Consider the following 25512-nt stretch of genomic DNA (forward strand, 5'->3'; position numbering starts at 1 on the left):
CTTTTGCACGATATTCTAATTTTTCGAGTTTCACCTGTAGGTCTTAAAATTCCAAAAAATATTTGACAATATTTGCAGCTATAAACAGTAAAACATATTGAATATATTAAAACATATTGCAGTATAAAACAGTTAAAGGGTGTTATTATAAACGACTTGTAGAATTCAAAAGCCTCTGAGCAATCCCAGATGATGTGTGCCTATCTAATGATATAATTATATACTTTCACACTAGCATTTTCAATTCCGCTATTGAGATCGTCATAGGATTCATTGTCAATGGGGAGAAAACTGAACTGAACTAAACTGAATGCTCCAAAATGCATTCCGTTCCGTTTGCAAGCAGCGTTTTTCTGTCCGCGATGTGGTGCGGAGGAAGACGAATCCGTTCTGGCACACAATGTAAGTCAATAGGGACGGATCCGTTTTCTCTGACACAATAGAAAAGGGATCCCTCCCCCATTGACTTTCAATGGTGTTCGTGAAGGATCCATCACGGCTATATAAGACATAATACAACCGCATCCGTTCATGACGGATGCATGTGGTTGTATTATTGTAACGTTTCTGCAGATTCATGACGGCTAGTGTGCCTTAATGAATTAAAATATCAGTGGGGTGTACAACAGTATATAGTGGAGGAAAAAGTACGGAATTTGGTAATGCTTTGATAAAGACTTAGGTAACTTATCTTTTACATGATTTTACTAGAAATCTAAACTGCATTTACTGTTATTTATGCTACAGCAATGACATCACTGACAGCTAATCAAATAATCTATGCAAACGAATCAATAAAGAAATACAGCAGTCTTCCATGAAGAGGATGTTTATTGGAAATATTTTACATCTCTAGTACAAAATGAAAGCCATATACTGAGAGGTTCTAAAACATGATGTCTGGAAAAATGAGTAGCAAATACATGAATAGATAATACCTTGTGAAAATGTACCTGTGCACCTGAAAAGTGCAATACTGCCTAAAATAAGCAACCAAATGACTAAACTCTAACATTCATATGGAGAACCTTTATGCGATATTACTGCTCTCTGCCGTCTTACAAGGACTCGAGAGTTAATGCCCTTTGAACAGGCTTGGCTTATCTCATTGGGCTATTGTCCCTGATAGGTCCATTCCAGGATAAAGATGCTCAAATAATCAGTACTTTCATTTCTTGCTTATTGTCATGGTTTTGTTGTTTAGCAGGATGAGGTTGCAGGAAGTCCACATTGACCATTACAGTCATTCTACCTGGGCATATGTGATAATGACATTGTCGTGCACCCAAACAATTTTTCTGGGAATCTTGTTATATAGACTAAAGGCTATTGGATAAAAAATTTAAACTCGACCAACTTCTTTCCAGACAATGAGGTTTTGGTAGAAATCCTCCATTCTCTTCAATTATTGCGTATGGGCACTTTTGAGTAGGCCCCATAAATGGAACTTAACAACCTCGTCATCTATAGGGATGTACAAGGAAACATTTCATTTATAGCTCTTTTTTTTGGATGTTACATGACTACAAATTACCAGTTTAGGTCACATTTTAACAGGCCTGTGGACATTTTAGTTCACTGTTAGTTAGTCTCTAAACTTTTTTCTTTAATTCTGTATACAAAATACACCAGAATTTTTTTTTTTTACTCTACACTTAAATGGATTATCGAACCCCTATAATGCCCCCCAAAATGCCTGGGCACCTCATACAGGTTATACTTACCCCACTCCTCGACAGATCAAAACATCCAGCGACGGGGGAGCAGCCGATAGCAGGCCGCAATGGTGACAAACCTCCCTATCATCGCAGGTCCCGGTAGGGAGGCTCGTTCCAGTCATGGCCCGCTATTAGCTGCCCCCCCCTGTCTGTTTTGATCTGCGCGATGGAGAGATGCGTTGGCGGCTGTGCAGATATCAGCAGAGAAGCTGGTGCTGGGGAGCAGGGTAAATATAACCTGTATGAGGTGCCTGGCCAATTTGGGGGGCATTATAGGGGTTGGATAGTATAATGAATAAATGAAACATTTAAAAGCTTTGGACACCTTTGGGGATTTTTTTTTTTATTGTATTCTACTCATTTTGGGCTAAAAATAATTTTTTCGGTGGTTCTTTAGTAAAAATTTTCAAGTTTTTTTTTTCTCTACAGCTTTCACTGATTTAGCCCAAAATATGTAGAAAGCAATAATAAAATAAATTGTCCTCAAATGTGTCCATAGCCTTTAATTACATATAGCAGGGATAGGCTCATTTTTAATAAATATATGTATTCATTTAGACTTTATTCAAATTGCTTAATTAGGCCATTTTGGATAGTATTCATGCAGTTGTGTTTATTTAGCTTGATGTCCACATCAGTTTCCAGGCCCCTCTGTTGAACGCATCTTCTTCTGCTCTTGCCATATTTGCAATATAAAAGAACAGCATAGAACACTCTTATTCTACTGCCAGATTTAATATATAAAAGTTAACCCTTGGTGTACTATTTTCTGTTTGAAAGAGTCCTATATGCATACCTTTGGCTACTATCCAAAAATATAAATTTCATTAGGCATGTTCTGTTTGTCTTGGGAGATTCTTAAACTTGAAGGTCTACAGGCAGGTGATCTATAGATAAGAGCGAGACCCTTATCAAAGGTCAAATTACCCCGTTAAGGTTTCACACATTGCCAATTCTTCGTCCCCTTGGTTGCTTACAATGCAGTTGTACAAGCAGATAAGAGTCCTGCACAAAGACATAAGACCAACCAAGGCAGGATCCAATCCTTCCAAAAGCCCCACAGCAGCTGCAGTGTCTACCTCGGTGGTAGGTACGCCTTTGCCAATCGGGTCTATGAAGTTTCCATCACATTTAACAATATTACCGATAATAGTCTTGGCCATTTCAAAGTGATTTTTACTGAAAATTAGAAAATATATTTACTCTATAATATCAAACCAATTGCTTAACCTTTTCAGGTCACTGTAACATGAGTAGGCCCATTAACCATGATTGTCTTTACCTCTTTAGAGATAGGTGGATTCCTGTGATAATTTGTGATAACAGAAGGCCCTATGTATAAAGTAGCATAACAAGTAGAAACCATGCAGGATAGCAGCTTCTAACCAGGTATGGACCTGATGAGCAATCTTTGCTGCAAGTTGGTTGTTTGAGCAATGAGCGCACAATATGGAAGGGTTATTAAAAAGCATATCTATATGCTTGTGTATGTTTAATGCTAGAATGGCGTATCCAGTATGACCATGACACATTTTAGATTAGCCCCTAAATTACACATTCCCGCTGCTTATATGGATATGGAGCAGTAATTTTTTCTTAAAAAATGTTTTCAAATATTTAATTGCACCACTTCTGCTGAGATGTGACATGCAGCAACCTCTACATTCCATTCTGTAACAGAATTATTAGCAAATTATTTTTACATATATAGTCGTAGATCCAAAAGAAGTAGTCACACATCAGTCAATGGAAGAACATGTCTTCAAATAAATACCCACGTGTTGAAACCATGTACCCTTTTCACCAAAGGTCTGAAATACTGCAGAATTTTCAAACTTGGCCCATTACATTGTAGGATTCTAGAATCCAATTTTAGGATTTCTTAAAAAACTAAAACTATAGAGAAAATGAGAATCCTCTGTACCCCCCACCTAAAAAAAGGAACTACCATTATCAAAGATGAAATTAGGACGTGCCGTAGAGATTCTCTTCTGAAGATCTTAGTAGTGTTAACAAATCAGTAGCCATCGGACCAGTACTTCCCCTTCAGGAACTAACCAATACAGAAACATATGGAAACATAACTATACCTGTTAGAAACTAATACAAAGTCCAAATCTAACACTCTAGTATAGTCCTTTACTGATTGTAATGAAAACTGGTGGAAGTCAGTAAGTGTTCCTCAAAAAAAAAAAAAAAAAAAAAAAAAGTTGTAATAAGAACAGATATCACCGGCTGGATATGGTCATCAGCTATCCTCAAGGTTAGTGATCACGCTGCCCAGTAGACATTAATCTGCTCCAGGCTTGTATCCATCACATCAATTTGGTAGACCCCAAATCCAGGTGACGGTCATCAGCCGACGCTGTGTTGGTGCTGGTGTTCTCCGGGTCAGTGGTACCATTGTTGTCACAGCGTTTACAAGAAACAATCTGCCCTTGTTTATCAAGAGCTGTGTTCTGTAGAAGGATATGGTTCATAAGTTAGAAAACCTGAGACATTTCATACAGTAATTGGTGACATTGATTATAGGCATGCAAGGAAAAGGAGAAATAATAATGTGATCTTCCACCAAGATCATTGCTGTGGTTGGTAACCTCTTTAGATGACCCTGGCTGCAGTCTGATCATCTAGTGTGGTATTACTGCTTGGACAACATTAGCTTCATGAGTTACCGTCTCTGTATCCAATCCTAGTATTATAGACATATTCCCAAATTATCATTATATTTTTTTTTTAATTATCCAGCGTGTTAGATCTACGTAAACTGTGAGTCATTTTTTTCACCTGTTTGATGCTGTATATTATTATCATCATTATAGTTGGATTAGGACACTAATAGTACACGATAACAAAGAACACGCCAATAGACATTGTGTATGGGAAACAAGTTTTCATGAAACAAAGTGACACTGAACTGTTTTAATGGAAGGCACATAAAACTGGTTCAACTGACTAACAAAGCTGCTGCACACTTCCATGCAACACAGTATTGAAAGGAGTCTTCCAGCCTCAGCAAATAAGGCTTATTCATGGTACGGTGAGAAAATATTCACTTTTTTTAGGACTTGTTCACATCTGTGTTGTAGTCTCCATCAAAAAGACTGGACAAAAAAAAGTTCTGAATGCATGACTTTTTTGTATGGTAAAAAACAGGATCCTAAACACATATTGACCAGACTCCATTGTAGTCGTTGGAGTCTGTACAATCCATTCACCTATGTGCCCAATCTGGTACTTCTGTTATTTTTGTTGTTCTGCCCCTTAAACAGAGTGGAATGGAAATATATAGCAATGATGTGAACTTACCCTTATATGTGTGTATCATTTCCTCACTCCTCACAGTTTTCACGATTTGCCTTATGTTAGTGAATGTAATCTCTCAATTTTTCTTCCAGAGGGTCACCATGAACAAGCACAGATCATGAAAACTGATGAATTGATACACACCACATAGCCTGGTGCATATTTTTTTTCCCTTTATACAATGAATGATCTTTATTTGCTGAAATCTAGACAATCCCTTTAACACAAACACTACATCTAATCGACAATAAATAATGGCTACTTACAGAGGGTACTATTAGGCCTCTTTCACACTACCGTTTTTTTTTTCCGTTTAGCGGTCCGTTTTTTGCGTTCCGTATACGGTCCGTATACGGAACCATTCATTTCAATGGTTCCGCAAAAAAAAAACAGAATGTGTTCCGTATGCATTCCGTTTCCGTATTTCCGTTTTTCCGTTCCGTTGAAAGATAGAACATGTCCTATATTTGGCCGCAAATCACGGTCCGTGGCTCCATTCAAGTCAATGGGTCCGCAAAAAAAACGGAACACATACGGAAATGCATCCGTATGTCTTCCGTATCCGTTCCGTTTTTTGCGGAACCATCTATTGAAAATGTTATGCCCAGCCCAATTTTTTCAATGTAATTACTGTATACTGTATATGCCATACGGAAAAACGGAACGGAACAACGGAACAGAAACACAACGGAAGCAAAAAAACGGAACAACGGATCCGTGAAAAACGGACCGCAAAACGGACATACTGTAGTGTGAAAGAGGCCTTAGAAGGAGAGCCAACAAGCCACTTTTCAAGGGAAAAGTCACATATATGGTATGTGGCCTGCAATTACTGTTTTATCCACATGGCGGAAAGCCATGCCCACTGCAATGCATAGGGTCTGCAACCAGGGCTGAGAGTCACTTGATCATACTGATAATCTCTAGCTACATATTTTTTATATTTTACATGAATAATTTGAGGGGAAATCTCACATGCTTGGACATTTTGACTTTTTCCCCTCAGTAATAATGATCTCACAGTTTATATATAAAGGCATTATTATATCTCCTTCTCTTTAATGGAACGGGGTATTATGTTATGCATTTATGCAGCAGATAAAGCATTGCAGATGCAGTTATACATACCATTGTCCTGGACCTATGCAGAGGGGAAGCAAGGCAGGCGTTTGGAAAACAGGAGGGATGGAGGAAAGAAGCAAGGGATAGAAACTAGACTTACTAGAAGCAAAGTCAACAACACTGAATACAATAGAAACAACAATGTATGTACAGCACCATGGCAATCCTCGAGGAACGATATAGCCCACAGTTTAGGGGTTCTTAAAATAATACATAGGGGGGAATTTATCACGAGGGGAATATTTGAAGTCAGTCTTGCTTGAGTCTATGTTGTAGTATTTTATGACACATTTATCAAATGTCACATGTTTAACAAATTAGTCTTATCCTTAAACCTAACACTTTTCTAGAAAAGCTACTCCAATTTTCCTACTTCACCCTCCTACTGGAGTGAGGCTGAGTAATAAATCTGGAGTGAAAGTCATTAACACGTCGCAAAAAAAAATAAAAAAATATTTTTTACATAAATCAGGGCCATAGTGTCTATATTGTACTGTTAAGGTGGATTTAGACGGCCAGATAATCGGGAAAGAACGTAGTTCCTGCGAACACTTAATTCCAACAATCTGCCCGTCTAAAGGTGCAGCTGATCACAAGTGAACAACGAAATGCTTGTTCATTGGGTGAAACAGTCATTCGTGCAGGCACCTAAATTATCGTTTGAGTGCAGCAGATCGTGCCGTCTAAACAGTGATCTGATGCCCAAAAACAATGCAGCAGATGTGGTAATCCCTCGTTCTCATACTGTAGAGGTGATCACTGCATGTAAACGCTTCCTTCCTGACAATCTGCTGCTCATCGGCCCGTCTGAATCCACCTTTAATAATACAGGACTAAGTGCTGACCGGTGTCTGGCCTGTTTATTGCTAGCAGTATGTTAAAAACATAAATGGCTTCAGTATCCTCTTGTAACTAGAATTTTAACAAGTGACAAAAAAGGAAACAAAAACGTGAACAGTTATGTAACTTTATATAATAATTTAACATGGAGGGATTTTGGACATTTTCCTCTAGGTTAAATGTTCTTATGGTCGTTCTTTGGTTTGGCCATTCCATAAAAGTCACCATCTCACCTTGCTATTTAGCTGCTCTTATACTTTTTCACTCCATTACAATTCTCTTATGCAGACAACTATAAAATCACTATAAAAGGGGCTTTTACACTGTGCCAACTAGCAAACAATTATCGGGAAGAAAGCGTTGCTTCCTGACCTGCTGATCAGAGGAGGTGAAGAGCTGTATTTACATGCAGCGATCTCCTCCATCGTATAGGGACAAGCTATTGCTACTGCTGCCGTTTGACCTCATACAAATGAATTGTTTCTGGGCAGCAGATCAAGGTTAACACTGCGCAATCTCCTGCCCAGAAACAAGGATTGAGGTGTCAGCGTGAACAATTATTCCACCTGATAAACAAGTGTTTTGCTTGTTTTGATCTGCGGCACCTTTACATGGGCAGATTATCATGAATAAACATTTGTACCAAACAATCGCCAGTGTAAGTGAAGCATTATAATGTCATACTACGTATCCTGTAATCCTTGGGCATTTACAGTATACAACAATCTTCCAATTCAATTATATTAAGCAGGAGGCCTGACATTAGAGTGATAGGTCTCCATTTTTGAAACACTTGAAACAGATATCTTTAAAAAATTCCTAAAGAACATAAAAGACTAGGTATGTCCAAATGACATAACTTGACTAATAATGCTGATGTGCAAAGATGGGGAGGTTTTGGCACCCCCCCATTCTGCTGCACATGCAAAAGGGAAGACTACTTACCTGCTTCCTGGCGCTGGCTCCCCACCACTTCTACTGCAGGCCTGTGATGGGCTCCAGCGAGGTCAACATCTGATTTGACATCGCCACAGCCACTGATTGGCCGCTGTGTTGTCCGGCTCCCATGGTGTCATGTGACCATTTGTCATGATGCAAGGGTAGCCGGACATTGTTGTGATGTCAAAGCAGATGTTGGCATAGGTGGAGCCTAGGCCTGCAGGAGAAGAAGAAGCAGGAACCAGCACTGAGAAGCAGGTAAGTCACCTTCTCTTTGGGTGTCTGCCAGAATGGGGGGGGGGGGGGGATGCTAACCACCCCCATTCTTCCACAAACCCTTTAAAGAATACAAGAGAACATACTAGAGACAATTATAACAATGAAATCTATTGAGTATTCATGTGCAATTTGAGAAGTCTGTTAGGTTAGCAGAAATTATTTTCAGAGGCTTTTGTGAAGAAAGCAGTGCTCGAAGTCAATTTTAACTCCCCCCCAGCAAGAATTGAACAGCGTGAAAGAAGAAAGCCAAGATAAGGGGCATGCAGAAGAGTTCTTATTAAAGTGTAGCACAGTATATCTGTATACCAAGCCTCTGCTGCCTTCTCATCGTCACTGGCCCAATACTAACGCAAGATTTGGAGGTCAGAAGTGTCTTGTTACAAGTCAAACTCAAACTGTGAAATGAAATGTAGACAGCATCATCTGAAAGCTTTGCAGAACTACAATTCTGGTTTATGGGGTTTAAAATTTTAAAACTACATTAACTGTAATCATTGTATTAGAAAATGCAAGTTTCAATTTGTCACTGTAAGATCTCTGCTGTCAGTGGATGAGAATATTCTTTTAGGTAATCCTATATGAACTAAAGTGTAAAGGTGGATTTACACCACACAATTGTTAGGCTGATTATTGGGAACGAACCTTACTATGAATGGTCATTCCCAATAATAGGCCCTTATAAGTGTGCTGCCGAGCAACTGATGAACAAGCATAATGCTGAAATGATCTTTCATACAGCACATTAAATAATAATTTCTCGACAGCAGTTCATATAGTCTTAACTGTGATCTACTGCCTGTAAACAATGAATCTGTATGAGGACGAACGATTGCAGTAGCAATCAGTCATCCCTATACAGTGAAGGTGACCTCTCCACGTAAATGTAGCTCTTTACCTCTGATGAGCAGGCAATTATTGAGAAGGAACAGTCCCTTCCCGATAATTGCCTGAACAGTTGGGCAGTCTAAATCCACTTTAACTGGTCATTTTCTTGCGGACAAATATATTGCTCTGTCCTATTGGCTGACCTGACAACCCTTTGAAATTGGATGCAATTGTATCCAGATCCCAGCAGAATAAGGTCTGCACAGGTACACGCCTCACATTTTTATAAATATTTTATTACATATTTTCATGGGACAATACTGAAGATCTGACTCTTTGATACAATGTAAAGTAGTCAGTGTACAGCTTATATAACCGTGTAAATTTGGTGTGTCCTCAAAATAACATAGCCATTAATGTCTAAACCAATGGTAACAAAAGTGAGTACACCCCTAAGTGAAAATGGCCAAATTGTGCCCCAAGTGTCAATATTTTGTGTGGCCACCATTATTTTCTAGCACTGCCTTGACTTTTTGGGCATGGAGTTCACTAGAGCTTCACAGGTTGCCACTGGAATCCTCTTTCACCTCTCCATGACGACATCACGGAGCTGGTGGATGTTAGAGACATCCACCAGTTGTCCCATGAAAAGATACAATAAAATTTTTACAAAAACGTAAGAAGTATTTTTTGCGTCTCTCGGATGCAGACCCATTCACTTCAATGGGGCTGCAAAAGATGTGGACAGTACTCCACGTGCTATCCGCATCCGTTGCTCCGTTCCATGGCCAAGCAAAAAAATTAAATAAATAGAACATGTCCAATTCTTGTCCGTTTTGCTGTGTGGTACGCACACGGCTGGCAACCGTGTTTTGCGGATCAGTAATTTGTGGACTGCAAAACACAAGGTCATGTGCATGAGCCCTAAGGGAGAGTTCAAATCACAGTTTTTCCCCCTCTTTCTTCTGATCCATCAGAAGAGCAGAAAAATTAAGAAAAAAACTGATCCTGTAAAAAAACTGAACTTGTGCATCAGTTATGCACATTTGGCATCCGCAAGAGCCATTTCCATCGGAAATCCATTTTTTAGACAGAAAAAAAAACCACAAAAGACTTTTTCCGTCTAAATTAACGGATTTCAGAAATGGCTCAAACTGATGCAAAATGTGCATAACTTACACAGGATCCATTTTCTTTCCTTTATTTTCTGATCTTCTGATGGATCAGAAGAATAAAAAAAATAACAGTGATGTGAAGAGGAGTGGGACTGATATTCTGAGGGGGGGGAAAAAATATAGCATTTTGATGGAAGTTTACAGGATAGATGGTGAATTTGAGAGAGCACTAAAAAGAAAATCTACTTTTATATTTGGACATTCATGAAAAAATTCAATACATAAATCAATAATAATATTTACTGACTCACATATGAAATTTAAAGACTATTAATACCTTATCATCATTATTTTAATTGAATCTAAATATCATTTTTAGAATTAGTTTTAATTAAAAATTCTCAACCATTGTCTTTTGGCACCTGTACATGTTCACATACATTGCAGACTGCTCAGTCCCATCAGATGATCTTTCGTATGGCCCATTCTGCAGCCCTTATCTCTGCTCTCCTTAAAGGGGTTGTCTCATCATGGACAATGGGGGCATATCGCTAGGATATGCCCCCATTGTCTTATAGGTGCGGGTCCCACCGCTGGAACCAGCACCTATATCGAGAACGGAGCCTTGCATGGGGGCGGCTGGAGGACTCCTGTCCGGCACCCACCAAGCCAGCTCCCCATAGAAGTAAACGGGAGCATTCATTTCTATGGGGCCGACGGAAAAAGCCAGCGCTTGGCTAAGTTTGCCGGCCCCACAGAAAATGAATGGAGGGCGGCTGCGCATGCGCAGTGCGCCCTCCTTCACTTGTGGGGCTCCGTTCTCGATATAGGTGTGGGACCCGCACCGATAAGACAATGGTGGCATATCCTAGCGATATGCCCCCATTGTCCATGATGAGACAATCCCTTTAATGATCCTTATAAACTGACATCTTTGTCAAAAAAATTAACTTCAATCACAACAATTTCAGCTTTTAAGATCCTTCAAGAGAACAGAAATAAGAGCTACAGAGTGAGCCATCAGAGAGCTCATCTTAAGGATTTTACTCTGAATGGAACCGAGCTGCCTGCAATGTATGTGAACATATTAAGACATTAAAAGACAAATGACCGAGAAGATTTCATTATAAACAATTAGAAAATATATTTTTTATCACATAACATGCAATTTAGTAACAAATATATTTGAATGTGTCCATAGCCTTTAAGCCATACAGCTATTGAGAAGGTATATTGGTATATTCCATATGTAAGTTGCTAGTAAACACAAAGCATATAAGTTTCCACTCAAATGCTATATATTTTAAGGTTTTTACTGACTTTCAAGCTATGCTATTTATGTTATATTTATACCCTCTCTGCTTATTCTTAGATCCACTTCTAGTTAGTATAAGTTTTTTTTTACATACACAGTGAGGGTTGTTTAGAAGTGGACTTGAGTCATGACATTCCAGTTCTTACAGGCATGTAGTAGTATAATAACACGGATATACACAATGACAGTGTCTAAAATGTACTAATTAAACCACCTAGAAAAAGCAGATATAGTCAAGATGTTTTAGCGGAGACTCAACATAACCCATTTCCAATCTTTTAAATATCTGTACCTTGTGTAATTCATCTGAATACCTTTAGGGTACATGCACACGTTCAGGATTCATGTGCAAATCTGTGTGGTCAATCCGCATAAATTAGTGCGAATTTGCGTGCGGATTTTCCTAAATTAATGAAGAAAATCCGGTCAGGAAAAATAAAATAAATTGACATGCTGCGGATTTTAAAATCTGCATCGTGTGAATCGAGAATTTCAAATTCTCGTAGAGTACATGACTTACGGTGTGTATTTTCCGCACACAAATAGGCGTGAAAAATCTGCACGCAATCCTGATCGTGTGCATTAAGCCTAAGACTCCTAATTGATTTTGATGTTAAGGCTACTTCATATATGCATGTATGCCTCTATAGGTAGAAATATTTGGGTGTAAAGTGTGCAGACTAGTGTGGGCCCCATACCATACATAAAAGGGTGGCTGGTTTATTCCAACACAACCTACCATTCCAGAACAGAAGAGCTCAGTTCTTGATACCTTCCCCCACCCTTAACACATCCCTTGCATAAGAGAAGACTGGCATGGTAGCGGTTTCGACTGCTATCTTTGTTTTAATTGTGAATAGGTTCACGCAGCAAATAGGAAAGGTGCACAGTCTATTTGGTGTATTTCGATAGGATGGCTCTTTCAACCCTACACTGATAAAAAAAAGTGGGTAATTAGGTCGGGACTCACTCTCTAAAATACTAAAAAGGTCATAAACACTTATTTAAGCCACATTCTTATCAGTAAGATAATTGAGCCATAATGAGTATCTAGAGAACTAGTGTACTAGAGAATCTCAAGACTGTACAGAGAAAAGGGCTCAAATTATTTAATAAAGACCAATTGAAAAATATTATTTTGAGCTCAAAATAAGTACAATGCACTATTAAAAGGTGTACATAGCCTTTAAAATGTTTAAGGTTATGTTTTATTGTTACAGAGAAAACTATCACAGAAAACAACATACATTATGGTACATGCATCATCAAGCAAGCCTTTAACACTGCAGAGAGTAAACCATACTTACCATGATCACAGACACTGCAGCTGTAGTGTTATTATCCTTGGGTAATGAGTTAAAATGCTGTTTTAATTTACCTGTGACTTCAACCTGCATATTATTCCCCAGTGAGGCATCGTCCTGTATAAAAAACATAAAATAAATTGCATTTATTATTTGGCATTGTAATAAAATACATTGTGGCTGACCTCCCTGGTGCTAGGGGTGTCTGGTGCTGCTCTGTTGGCGATCAACTGATTGCAATAGCAGCTTGAATATGAAGGGGACTGTCTCTGATTAGACAACTGCTTTATGGGCAGCATATTATTATGACAGGTGTGGCTAGCAATTATACCAAAAGGTGCTGATTGGATAATAGCCAAGAAGATAGAATACAGAGGACTCCCTTTGCCTCCTGCCTCCAATGACTAACAGCCAAAGACTCTGCTAAAACACGCTGTCAGCCATTCATGAAATGGTGAGTGAGTGCAGAGATCATGAATACAATCATTTCTATAATGTATTTTTTCTTAGCTATAAGAGCTCCATAACAGTCTTCTTTTTCTAATTGGACCACGCTTCCATAGTAATTGCTGAAAGCGTGGATAAATTTAATATAGGATTGGACATCCTCCTTGCAAAACCCAATATGCAGGGTTAGGGCTCATTCAGACAACCATATGTGTTTTGTGGTCTGCAAACTGCAGATCTGCAAAACACGAATACTGGAGGATTTTGTGGAACGAACCAACATATTCAGCTCTATCTTTTTTGCATGGTCAAGGAATGGAAGTGTAGATGCGGACAACACCACATCCTTTGCGGCCCCAGTGAGGTGAATAGATCCGCAAAATTGTGAATCGGATACGGAAAGAAAAATATGGTCATGTGAATGGACCGATAAGGGTATTAAAGGGAATCTGTCACCACAAAATGCTGTGTGATTTGCAGGCAGCAGATTATAGAGCAGAAGGAACTGAGCAGATAAATATATCGTTTTGTGGGAAAAGATTCATTATAATGTGTTTATTCATCTAAATCTTTCCTCATTCTGAGCCAAGGAGTCCTGTGGACAGTCCAAATTAATTTAGATTAATAAAAAAGTGTCTGCCTCTTTTAATCTGGCTTAGAAGTGGCAGCTTTCCTCGGCAGATGTCAGTGGAAAGAAGGGTCGGGCATGTTGTATTTGTCACGGTGCAGTTCACTGTGAGAGTTGTGCCATGTAGGCTGGCTGCATGCCCTCTCGCGTACTGGTTGAAGGCTGACTCCTGTGTATGTTGGTTGCTTGGGGCTGCGTGCTGGCTGCAGTGTCTTCTGTGAACTGCTGCCTGTGAATGTGTGCACTCCCCATATCTGCTTCTCAGTGCAGTTCTCGTCACTGTTGCCGTGCAGGCTGGCTGCAGGCTCCCTTGCGTACTGGCTGCAGGCCATCACCTGTGTATGCTGGTTGCTTGGGACTGCGTGCTGGCTGCAGTGTTGTGTGTGAACATGACCTGAGTATGCATGTCTGTTTGTATCACAGTGCAGGTCTGTTACTCCTTGTGTAGGCTGGCTGCCTGTAACCTCGCACTGGCTACAGTTGTCCTGTGTATGCTGGTTGGCGTTCAGGCGTGCTAGCTGCAGCATTCTGTGTTAAATCTCTATTATTCAATTATATTCTGCAGGTCATAGAATACAAAATACAAAGAAAGTATTTTTCTCACAATAAACAGCACAATCTTTTAGAGGTTTAAATATGATCCATGACAAATTGTTCTAATGCAAACAGACTCATCTTCAACTGACTGCATTTGGATGTCTACCTCTACAGTGCTAGTGAGATGTGGATCAACAAATTTGAAAAAAAAAAAACGAACAAAATTAGAAGGGTAAAAAGCGAAAGAGTAAAAAAAAAAAAAAAAAAAAGGTTTGGGGAGGTAAGGGGGGCTTTAAAAGGTTATGGGTTGCACTAGTTCATCGTAGGGTGCAAGTAGTAAACTATAGGCAATATAAAATTAAAGGCTGTGTAGGAGCCAGGTGGGATGTGTCCATGTATTTGGATTGCATCCAGGGATCCCAGATTTTGAGGAACGACATTCTGGTCATAGCTTCCCAGTGAGCTAGGTCCTCTAGTCCAGTGGTCCTCAACTCCAGTCCTCAGGGCTCACCAACCAGTCACGTTTTCAGGATTTCCTTAGTATTGGGCAGCTGATATATTCTGGTATTCATTCTGTGGGACACTCCTAAATCCTGACTGGCAAGTGGGCCCTGAGGGCTGGAGTTGGGGAACCCTGCTCTAGTCGAAGTATTTGATTGACCTTATTGGCCTAGTCTTGTAGGTTTGGAGGCCTTGGGTTCCGCCAGAATGTTGGGATTAACAATTTAGCTGCAGATAGTAAGAAAGTGGGTAGATTGCATTTCCACAGCGTAAAAGAGGAGGTTGGGAACCACACAAGAATCAACTGAGGGGTAGCTGCAGCATTCTGTCTGGTGTGAACTGACACTTGTGATTGTATGTTCTATGGTTCTGGTTACTCCTGGTTCTGATTGGGTTAACTTCTCCTGGTCTGTTCCTGGGTGTGGCTTATCAGGTGCCCTGTTAGCAGCTATATCTATCTGTGTGCTGCTCACCCAGGAGGTCAGTCTATCTTCTGCCTTGCTGGGTGTTGCACCTTGCTGCTCACGCAGGGGGTCAGTTCTGTCCTGTGCCTTGCTGAGTGTTAGCCCCTTGCTGCTGACCCAGGTTTTTTTTTGCCATCTGCCCTTTTGTGTGGTGTCATCAGGTAAAGTGTTGTTGTTGTTGTTGCCACCTAGTCTGATCTTCTGTACCAGTACTGTAATGTTTTTTCCTTGTCCATGCCTTGTCTATTCTTCTATTCCTGTTCTGTCTGGACCCACTCTGTTCCATGTCTAGCCTAGCAGTGTTCTAACTGCGTCTGATAGCCTGGCAGTGCTAAACTGCTTCTAATCCTGTCCTATGTCCAGCCTGGCAGTGCCTACTGCTTCTGATCTAGTATGTTCCTTGTCTGTCCTGCAGTGCCTTACTGCTTCTGTTCCTGTGTTTGTCCTGCCTTTGTGAGAGGGTCCCTGGGTTCTCTGGAGGGAGGATCTCTAGTCTGTGTACAGCTCTGCCTGAGACCACCATGCTTCCAATCCGCTTGGGGTCCAGGCACCTGCTTTTGTGCTGGTTCCCGTTTGTCTTGTTGCTTGATCCATGTCCTGTGTTTGTTGGGGTCCAGTTTGTTGGGCTCCGCAGGTAGCAGCCAAGTGTACCGGGACCTTTCTTCTCTGCCCCCTCTTTTTTTCTCTGGTCTGCCGGGGCACTTGGTTCTGTGGTAGTGCTACCACTATAGCCTAACCTGCATATGTTACTGTCTAGTTTATTTATTACATGTGTAAAAGTATTCTGTTGGTCCCTGTGTCCTGTTTGCAAGATGTCCCGGAGGTCATCTTGCAACATGTCCGGTCACCTGGTTCCACTGAGAGAGCCACTGAGAACACCATCTACTGGGGACAACAGAAGGACTGTTTAGGGAGCCGTCGCACGCGATTTTGTTGCAGAAAATTTCTGCGACTATGAAAAATAATTTTTCATAGCCCCCTGTATTGGGCCAAGTTAGTAAACATCCCAGAAAACCCATTTAAATGAACACTAAACATACAAATGTAGAAAAAAAAATGCTAAAGAAATTTCTCCCTTAATCTCCTCCTGTCCTTTGATTGTATTCAGTGTTATATTACAATTAAAACTGAGAATCTTTTGTCCCAGGTGATCAGCCATTACCTCTTCCTGCTCCTTGTGCATGACTATGTGACAACTGGCTTCAGCAGGAGCATCCTCCCTCTGCAGCAGGTAACCAAGATTTATAAGCCCCACCCGTAGCCAAGCCTCATTCCCTGGTTAGTCACAAGCCAAAAATGGAGGAGACCAGCAGAAAATTAACGCCTGTTTTCTCAGTATAATTTCTACAAGACTGCTTGTTGCAAGAACAAGCACGAGTTATAGTATCTCTTGGTATCATTCATATCAGTGACTTCTTACGCCTACTTGGTGCTCTCCACAAGGAGAAATAGTACTCCTGCATCCTGAAAAAGGTCTTTCACCCAGTTTTCTCTGTTCTGCCCTGATGAGGGGCAATCACCCCGAAACAACTGTCTGCAGATGAGTTGCTGGCTTAATTATTATCCAAGTTATGTCCCAAGGCCTGTTTAAACAGTCGAACATTGTCTTATGGGAAAGCTACCTTACATCTGGTGACACTAGAGATGCAGCTTTAGTTTCTTTTTTTGTTGAAGGAGTGCTAATTTGTATGCTCTAAGGCTGTGATGGCTAACCTCCAGCACTCCAGCTGTGGTAAAACGACAACTCCCAAGATACACACTTGCTCGGCTGTTCTCTGAACTCCACAAAAATGAATGGAGCATGCTGGGAGTCATAGTTTCACTAGAGCTGGAGTGGCGGAGGTTAGCCATCAGTGATCTAAGGTGTTAGGGAAAAAGAGAACAAACACAGATACTTCTTCCTGCTTTGTTTTCTTCCTTATGTATTGATGCACACATGACTGTACATGTGTCTTATTTTCTTTATTTTTGTGAAGGCCTTTTTTTCTCTCTGAAGATCACATTTTTATAAAACATACAGAGGAACATTTATTAAATCCCTTACACCGCTATTGTGGCAAAAGTCACACGTTATGGCACACACCCCTGGCTGGCGTAGGCTTCAGTTTCTGGCGCACAGCAGGGCACAGATGCGACAAATTTATTAGTGACTATCTTATTTTCTTACTGCCCCCGATTCTCCACTGTCAGTGCTCATAGCTGCACTGAAATACAAAGTCCCGAGAGAACATAATGGAGAGGACTTGTGCGCATGCACAGCAGTCCTGACAATGTATTTCAATGTCGCTCTGAGCACCGACAGCTGGGAAACGAGGGGGAGTAGGAAATTAAAAAATTGTGATCTGGGCTCCATATCAGCAGTACTACTTGTGTATCACTGCAGATAATGGTCCAAAATCAGGGTGACAGATTCCCTTTAAGAGACATCTGCCTCTTAATTAGATGCATCTCACGCCAGTGCAGGGAGATAAAGACTGGCATGTGGGTACACTCCAATATGTTGTCAAATGTCTAAACTCCTGATAAACATCACTTTATTGAAAGAAACTCTGCAAACCACTCTATTGTGTTTCTTTATCTGATGGATGCAGTGTTTCCGGCTGCACACCTGTATGAACAATACTTTAGTAAAACATTTCATTAAATGAGAAAGGAAAGGATGGTCAAAAAACACAGGCAGCAGGGCGATAACTTTGTAAGTAGCACATTCACACTACAGGATGGATATTGGGATTGTACTTACAGACACCCAGGGGTGAGACAGGATCTGATCTGCCGTGAACCTGTCATCTACATTTACTTGTAACATACAACTGATCAGCTCCTAGAGAGAAAATGTCTCCATTACTTTTTACAATACTGATTTCAGAGAAATGCAGAGCCCTACGGAAATACACCGTAAATGTAGACTTAAAGACATAGGGAGATTCATCAAAACTGGTGTAAAGGAAAACTGGCTTAGTTGCCCACAGCAACCAATCAGACTCCAGTTTACAGTTTTCAGAGCTCCTTTGGGAAATAAAGGTGGAATCTGATTGGTTGCTATAGGCAACTAAGCCAGTTCTACTTTACACCAGTTTTGATAAATCTCCCCCATGGATCACACATCCACATGTTATGCATTGATCTATTGCTGCCAAGCAAAATTTAATACATGCGGTTCTTAGTCCATATTTTGACCAAACTGTATAAGGCAACTTGCCAACTTCACAACTGACCTCTTTCAAGTTGGGCCCTAAATGAACATCTGGCGGCCACATGGGGGACAGTGGGTATCATCCCATGCAAACCGAGTACAACATGCATTGAAAAAAAATAACCACTGTAAACCCAACGGGCCAATCCTGTACTTTACATTTACTGCTTCATGTTATATGCCCTGGTTATAAAAATTGACTGTTTCATCATTACTGCATATTTATATATATTATAAATATTTTACATAATAGCATATATTATATTACAGTACAACATCCCTTATTACATGAATAGGTTTCAAAATAAATATGATGGGGGGGGGGGGGGGGGTCAAGTCTTAATCGTATTTTACATATCAGGTCCAGGTACTGGGTACAGAGCCCTTAAAATGGATTGGTTGAAAATGATTTCACTAAGATTAAAACTTGTCTGTTTTGTTTCCAGTCAATAAAAAAATTGTTGTAACTATACCAATATCTAAAAGATAAGGGTAAAGCTTTACATATTGATAAAAATGAAATCTATTGATTGAGGTAACTGTCCAATAAGATAATAGATTTAACTGGATTTCTCTGCTGGCACTGAAATAACAAAAAACATCCAAAAAAAAACTACACTAATAATGAAGGCTCATAAAAAATATATGTTTAAATGGGCATTCCCTGGCATCCCTTGAAGTTAAATAATACCAAATAATTATTACTTAATGCTGATTTTGCACACAATGCGGCACATTTCAAAAGCTCATTACTAGGGTAAATTACTGATGACAAACCAGCGGTCATTACCCATTCCAGTCTCCTTAGGCTGCCTCATACACATCAGACATCCAGTTGCTGGGGGTCATGGATGTCACATCATATCTCCAGACAGCCATCATAGAAGTCTTGCACACACTAAACAGTGACCTATAAGGCCATATGAGTATGTATAAAAAGTGTGTCTTTGGACAAAAGCAAACTATTATCCCCTGCTTAAAAGCAGTTGTTATATTACTAGATATTACTAAAACAGTAATGCATCCGCTGGATCGAGCAATATAAAGCTCCATCTATAACTATTTTATGATACAATGCCATTCATATTTTAAACTCAAACCTTTGCAGAGTCTGTAATGTTATCCCAGTATGGAGAAGGGAATTCCAGCTTCCCAATCAGAATCTGATCAAAAAGATCTTCCTGAAGATTATTCTCACTGTGAAGAAAAGAAATAATCCAAAATTCTGAGGTTAGAACATTTCCATCTGCACAGGACTGCTTCCATCAAGTTGTCCTTTGATGTCATCTGTGAGATGGAGGCTGTTCGTTCTCTCTATATACCAGGGCAGTTCATGGATTCCAAGTGATGCATCTAATCAGCTCTGAAATGGTTCCAGGCTGATATGCTCAGACAGGTCTGATGAAATATGACAACTGAGCTTATCTGCCCCTAATTACTGCTATACGGTATACTGGGTGTACATATACGCACACAGGTCTGCATACCTCGAGCTGTACACTGGATGCAGAACGGTTCTAATAAATAATCTGGAAAGATAGACCACCCTGGTGTACTTATCTATTTGAAATGAATGGGAGCTCAGCTGCAGTACCCCGGCACGGCCAGTTGAACTATCGGCTCCTTTCAAAATGCTAGCTCTGGCAGGGCTCCCAAGTTAGAATAGTGGTACGAGGAGACTGCAGTGACCCAATGTTTGGAGAAGCTTGTAGAGTTGAATCCAATCATAACTCCCTCTCTGGCCTCCTACTTGTGCAGGCAATTTAGATTTTTTTGTTCCCGTCCCTTTCGTATTGCAGCACCAAAACCAAAAGTCATTTCCTTTTGCACGACTGACACTTTATGAGGCCATCTTTGTCCCCCACAGCTTCTTTTTGCTCTCCTTCATCCACCCTCATCCTCTCTATATCCCCTTTTCCCATATTTCTATTATTGATTATAGTGATGTATCCAATTATATTTAACATTTTTTGGTTATTGTTATTGCACCTTTTAGGTGATTCTGCTTTCTTAATTTGCCTCATTTGCTTACCAAGGGCTCATGGATATTGCCATTGCCGTATACCTGCATGTCATGTGTTGTATTAGGTTTGCTTTCTTCACATCTGTTAATCTTATAAAACAATAAACCACTCAAATAAGTAAAAAACATATACAATATAGTACATTTTTTATTTTATTTTTTTTTTTTACAATAAGAGATAAAGGCAGACCGCAATCTGTACAGGCTAAACCAGCAGAAACAGAGGCAGCACTTCAAGACTATCAACGTTGGATGTTTCTCAAACTACAAAACTTGACTTTACTTGCTGCAGTCCAAATTAATGGTCTTGGTACTCAGATACCACAGGCCTTAAGTGAGGCAGAATTACTTGACAACCAGGACATTCACAAGAGAAGATATATGCATAAAAAAGTTACCAATGAAGCTGGATAAGGATGGCAACAGATGAGGGAGATGGAGTCCAGCAATGGAGCAGTTTACAATTGCATACAGGTAGAGAGTGATGACTGTAGCAGAAGAATGTACTGACAAAGACCAACAAGACAGCAACAAAATCACAGAATTACAAAACCCACAAAAAAACTAAGTGGACAAGGATTTTAGACACTGGCAATAATTGCACAGAGCTTGCACTATACTCAAAGACTATGAGAAAATGTAACACTTAACAATCAAAAAGCCCCTTACAGCAAACACTAGACTAAGCAAGTTTATAATAGAACCAGATTCAAAATTAGTAAAAAAAAAAATAAAAAAAAAAAATAAAACAGGCAAGAGATTGCTCAAAACAAAGAATTCCAAAAGGATGTGTATATTTACTCATCCATGGTTGAGACAACGGCTTCATGAAAATAGATCCATGGAGGAGATGAAACTGTGCATTTTCTCAACCATGGGTAAGTACATTTACAAGTCTAGGAGTGCTGCCTCTATTTCTGCTGGTTTGGTTTGACTTTGAGGACATGTGGTTGAATCCTAGGATGTCTGGCACCCGATGCCAGGAGCATAATTGTCACAGAGCTGCTTAAACCTATACCTGTTGCGTTCAGGCTATACATCCTTATCATATAGATTGTGTAAAGAGAGCTCAAAGCTCTAAAATGTTTCATTATTCAAACAAGTTACAAATTAGCTATATTGTGTCTGCATAGTGAAAAAATAAAATAAATGTTACCTTCTGAAAGGCGGGAATCCACAGAGTAAGATGTATGTGATCACACCAGCTGCCCATATATCAACCTTTAAACCATACCTAAGATAAAACAATGCACGCACATTGATTTCAATAGGAACATGTCTGCAGTCTATAGCATATTAACATGGTGGCAATCTGATAAGTTACGTAAATTCATGCAATTTATATTAAAGGTAGGCCAGAGGTACAGCCTCATAGCAAAATGTGGAATGGGACCAAGGCCCACCAAAACCACCTTCGACAGCACAGTCTAATGTTTCTTTTTCTCATCTCCTTGGTCTACAAGTTTATTTCCCTTCCACAATAATCACAAGGTTCACTTCACCTCTGAGTGGAACAAGGTCTCCTAGGATTGCAGCTTTTATATCTGCCACTCTAGTCGTTATACCCATGGTATGGTCAGACTCTCATACTCAAAAACATGCAGTCATCCCAGTAAAATAATACTTGGGTTCACGTAGCAAATATGTGACACATTATGGAACTTACCCACTCTCTGCAATTATTTCTGGAGCAACATAGGTTGGTGTACCGCAGACAGTGTACAGTGGTCCATCCACTATTGTGGCCAGTCCAAAGTCTCCGAGCTTTAGAGATTTAGTTTTATCTGGATATTCACAAACCTTAATGAGATGGAACACATTAAGAAACAGAAAATATTTTGTCGCAACCAGTCACTTTTTGGGTCTTCTTTTGATTACAATAAAAGACTTAAGTGGAGATTTATTAAAACTGGTGTAAAATTGGCTAAAGCATCCAATCAGCTTCCATCTTTTATTTTCCAAAGGAGCTCTGAAAAATGAAGGTGGAATCTGATTTCCTCCTTTTACACCAATTTTTATAAATCTTTCCATTAAACTGTTCCCCCTGTCACGGTGACTGACTTTATGGTAGATCAGAAAGTGCCCTTTTGTTGACAGGCAGTATGGATAATATGGCTGACAACTGTAGCCTTGAAAACGGTGTGTAGGAAATTTGTAGGGAACAAAAAACGGAGATTATAAGATTACAGTTAATTAGGTGGAGATGCATGTATCACACCCACAATGGCATTGCATACTGTTGAGATGCTAGTGAGGCTCGCCCCAGTCACGACCTGCTTTTGGCTGCTCCCCCTGTGGCCAGATGTTTTAATCTGCATGATGGGAAGATGCAGCGGCAGCCGTGTGGGCATCAGGAGCGAAGCAGGTGCCGGGTTAAGTATAACCTGTATGAGGTGCCCTGCTATTTTGGTGGGCATTATAGGGGTTGGATAACCCCTTTAAATCAACATACATAACACCTATAAACTATTATGACTGTATATTGTGACACTCCTCTAATTTGCTACTAGATGCTTATTAAAAAAAATTGGCTTGTTGGCAGTGTGCCCCTGCATAGTCTGACACTACCCAATCAATCGTGGTGGTGGCAGATTTTAGGGACACACCCCATTGACAAAGGGAATTGCAACACCCAGTTGACAGTATATAAAGAAATGTATCATACAAATAATAGAGGAAAGTAAAGATGCTCCAGAATTGTAATAACATGGGGAATGCAAGCAGTGACTGAAGGAGACATGTTAGGAGAGGGGACAGGTCTTCTTTAAGCCAGTTAGTAAGTAGATATTACGGTGCATGGCAATTGGAGCCACACAAAATTGCATTGCGCCTGAGGGAAAACAGAACAGGAAGTTTTGTCATTAAAATCAGCCTCAGGGCTTGAGCCATGGCTACCACTAATTGCCGGGCTGCTCCTGAACTTGCCACTCGAGACACAGGTACAGTCCAGGTGTGGCCTGGCAAGTAGCGGTAACAAACCGCACTTGTAATAGCGCCCTCAGGGTTTGGGTCTGCAACTCTGAGCATACACTTCGGAAACTGTCTAAAACAGACGAGCGAAGATTTATCAAAACTGGTGAAAAGGAAAGCTGGCTTAGTTGCCCACAGCAAATATTCATTTTCCAAAGGAGCTCTAAAAAATAAAAAATCTAATTGGTTGATATGGACAACTAAGCCAGTTTTACTTTACACTGGTTTTGATAAATCTTCCCCAAACTGTCTTTGATGCCCACAGCAGCCAACCACAGCGCAGCTTTCATTTCTTAAAGCACCCTTGAAAAATGAAATCTGCACTCTGACTGGACAACAAAAACAGTGTTTCTTCTTGACAAATTGCATTAATTTGCCCTTTTGGGTTTAACCTACACAATGTAACAGTTTAATTTGCTTAGAAGAGTGGATCTGGAGATCTTCCTAAGAAGGCTATTTGAAGAGATCAGTGCTGGACAATGGTGTATCATTAAAAAGATTCTTAGAAAATCCCTTCTATATCCCCCTCAAACTGCCAATCACAGGGTATAAATCCAGGTTTGATCTCTCTACGTTATCCATTTAGGCTTTATCTATAAAATGGAATTAGCTATTTAAAACTAATACCAGTTATCTTCTTATAGACAATCACTTTAAATTTAGCCCTTAATACAGCCAATGCTTGTCTAGATTAAGGCACGCAAATTCCAGAGAAACAACGCGCTGAGGGAATGTGAAAAAATGTAAGCCCATCATATTTGTACAGATCTGTAACAAAAAAAAAAAAACACTGCCAGGAATGTGCCATTCACTGATTATTAAGTTAACCCCTTAAGGACACAGCCTCATTTCACCTTAAAGGGACACTGACAGGGCCAATAAGCATATTGAGGTATATATATGGCAGTACAGGTCTTATAATGGGTATTACAATCATCTAAGTATCCCCCCTGTCCACATTATACAAACAGTAAACGTAAGTTTTATAACCTGCTCCAACGGTCTTCAATCTGCCCAAGGGGCGGCGTTTCACCTCTCTTGCGCCCAGCCAGCCTCCCCCAACTGCCGCTTTGAAGCGCCGCCCAGCTCATGAATATTCAGTTTGCTGGGCAGCGTCTGCGGTCCCCGCTCTGAAGCGCTGCGCTTAACAGTGCCCGGCGCATGCGCCGGATCTTGTGAAGTCCGGTACAGTAAGCGCTGCCCAGCTCATCAATATTCACTTCCCTGGGCGGCGCTTACTGTCCCCGACTTCACAAGATCCGGCGCATGCGCAGGGCACTGTTCAGCGCAGCGCTTCAGAGCGGGGACCGCAGAAGCCGCCCAGCAAACTGAATATTCATGAGCTGGGCGGCGCTTCAAAGCGGCAGTTGGGGGAGGCTGGCTGGGCGCAAGAGAGGTGAAACGCCGCCCCTTGGGCAGATTGAAGACCGTTGGAACAGGTTATAAAACTTACGTTTACTGTTTGTATAATGTGGACAGGGGGGATACTTAGATGATTTTAATACCCACTATAAGATCTGTACTGCCATATATATACCTCAATATGCTTATTGGCCCTGTCAGTGTCCCTTTAAGGACCAGGCCATTTTTTAAAAATCTGACCAGTGTTACTTTAAGTGGTGGTAACTTTAAAACGCTTTGACTTATCCAGGCCATTCTAAGATTGTTTTTTCGTCACATATTGTACTTCATGACACTGGTAAAATGAAGTAATTTTTTTTTTCAAAAATACAAAATTTACCAAAAATTTGTAAAAAATTGAAAAATTTCCAATTTCAATTTCTCTACTTCTATAATACATAGTAATACCTACAAAAATAGTTATTACGTTACATTCCCCATATGTCTACTTCAAGTTTGGATCAATTTGGGAATATTTTATTTTTGGGGGATGTTACAAGGCTTAGAAGTTTAGAAGAAAATCTTAAAAATTTTCAGAAATTTTCAAAAACCCACTTTTTAGGGACCAGTTCAGGTCTGAAG

General features: G+C 40.2%; 1 protein-coding gene across 5 annotated transcripts in view; it reads right to left on the reverse strand.

Moving 5' to 3' along the window:
• Positions 1–834: 834 nt before the first annotated feature.
• Positions 835–25512, reverse strand: part of DCLK2 (doublecortin like kinase 2) — a 112440-nt gene continuing 87762 nt past the window's right edge. For 2 of the 5 annotated variants that reach the window (XM_044300364.1, XM_044300363.1), the window contains 6 exons: positions 22226–22359; positions 21716–21793; positions 19637–19733; positions 18084–18164; positions 12767–12880; positions 835–4177 (listed from right to left, as the gene is read on the reverse strand). In XM_044300364.1, the coding sequence (XP_044156299.1) occupies positions 4034–4177; positions 12767–12880; positions 18084–18164; positions 19637–19733; positions 21716–21793; positions 22226–22359 (648 nt within the window). In that variant the 3' untranslated portion in view covers positions 835–4033. Of the gene's footprint in view, positions 4178–8037; positions 8600–12766; positions 12881–18083; positions 18165–19636; positions 19734–21715; positions 21794–22225; positions 22360–25512 lie in introns of those variants that run through there. The other 3 variants (XR_006390770.1, XM_044300366.1, XM_044300365.1) reach the window with 3 other exon arrangements.

This window comes from Bufo gargarizans, chromosome 1 (genome assembly GCF_014858855.1).
Source record: "Bufo gargarizans isolate SCDJY-AF-19 chromosome 1, ASM1485885v1, whole genome shotgun sequence".
Lineage (NCBI taxonomy): Eukaryota > Metazoa > Chordata > Amphibia > Anura > Bufonidae > Bufo > Bufo gargarizans.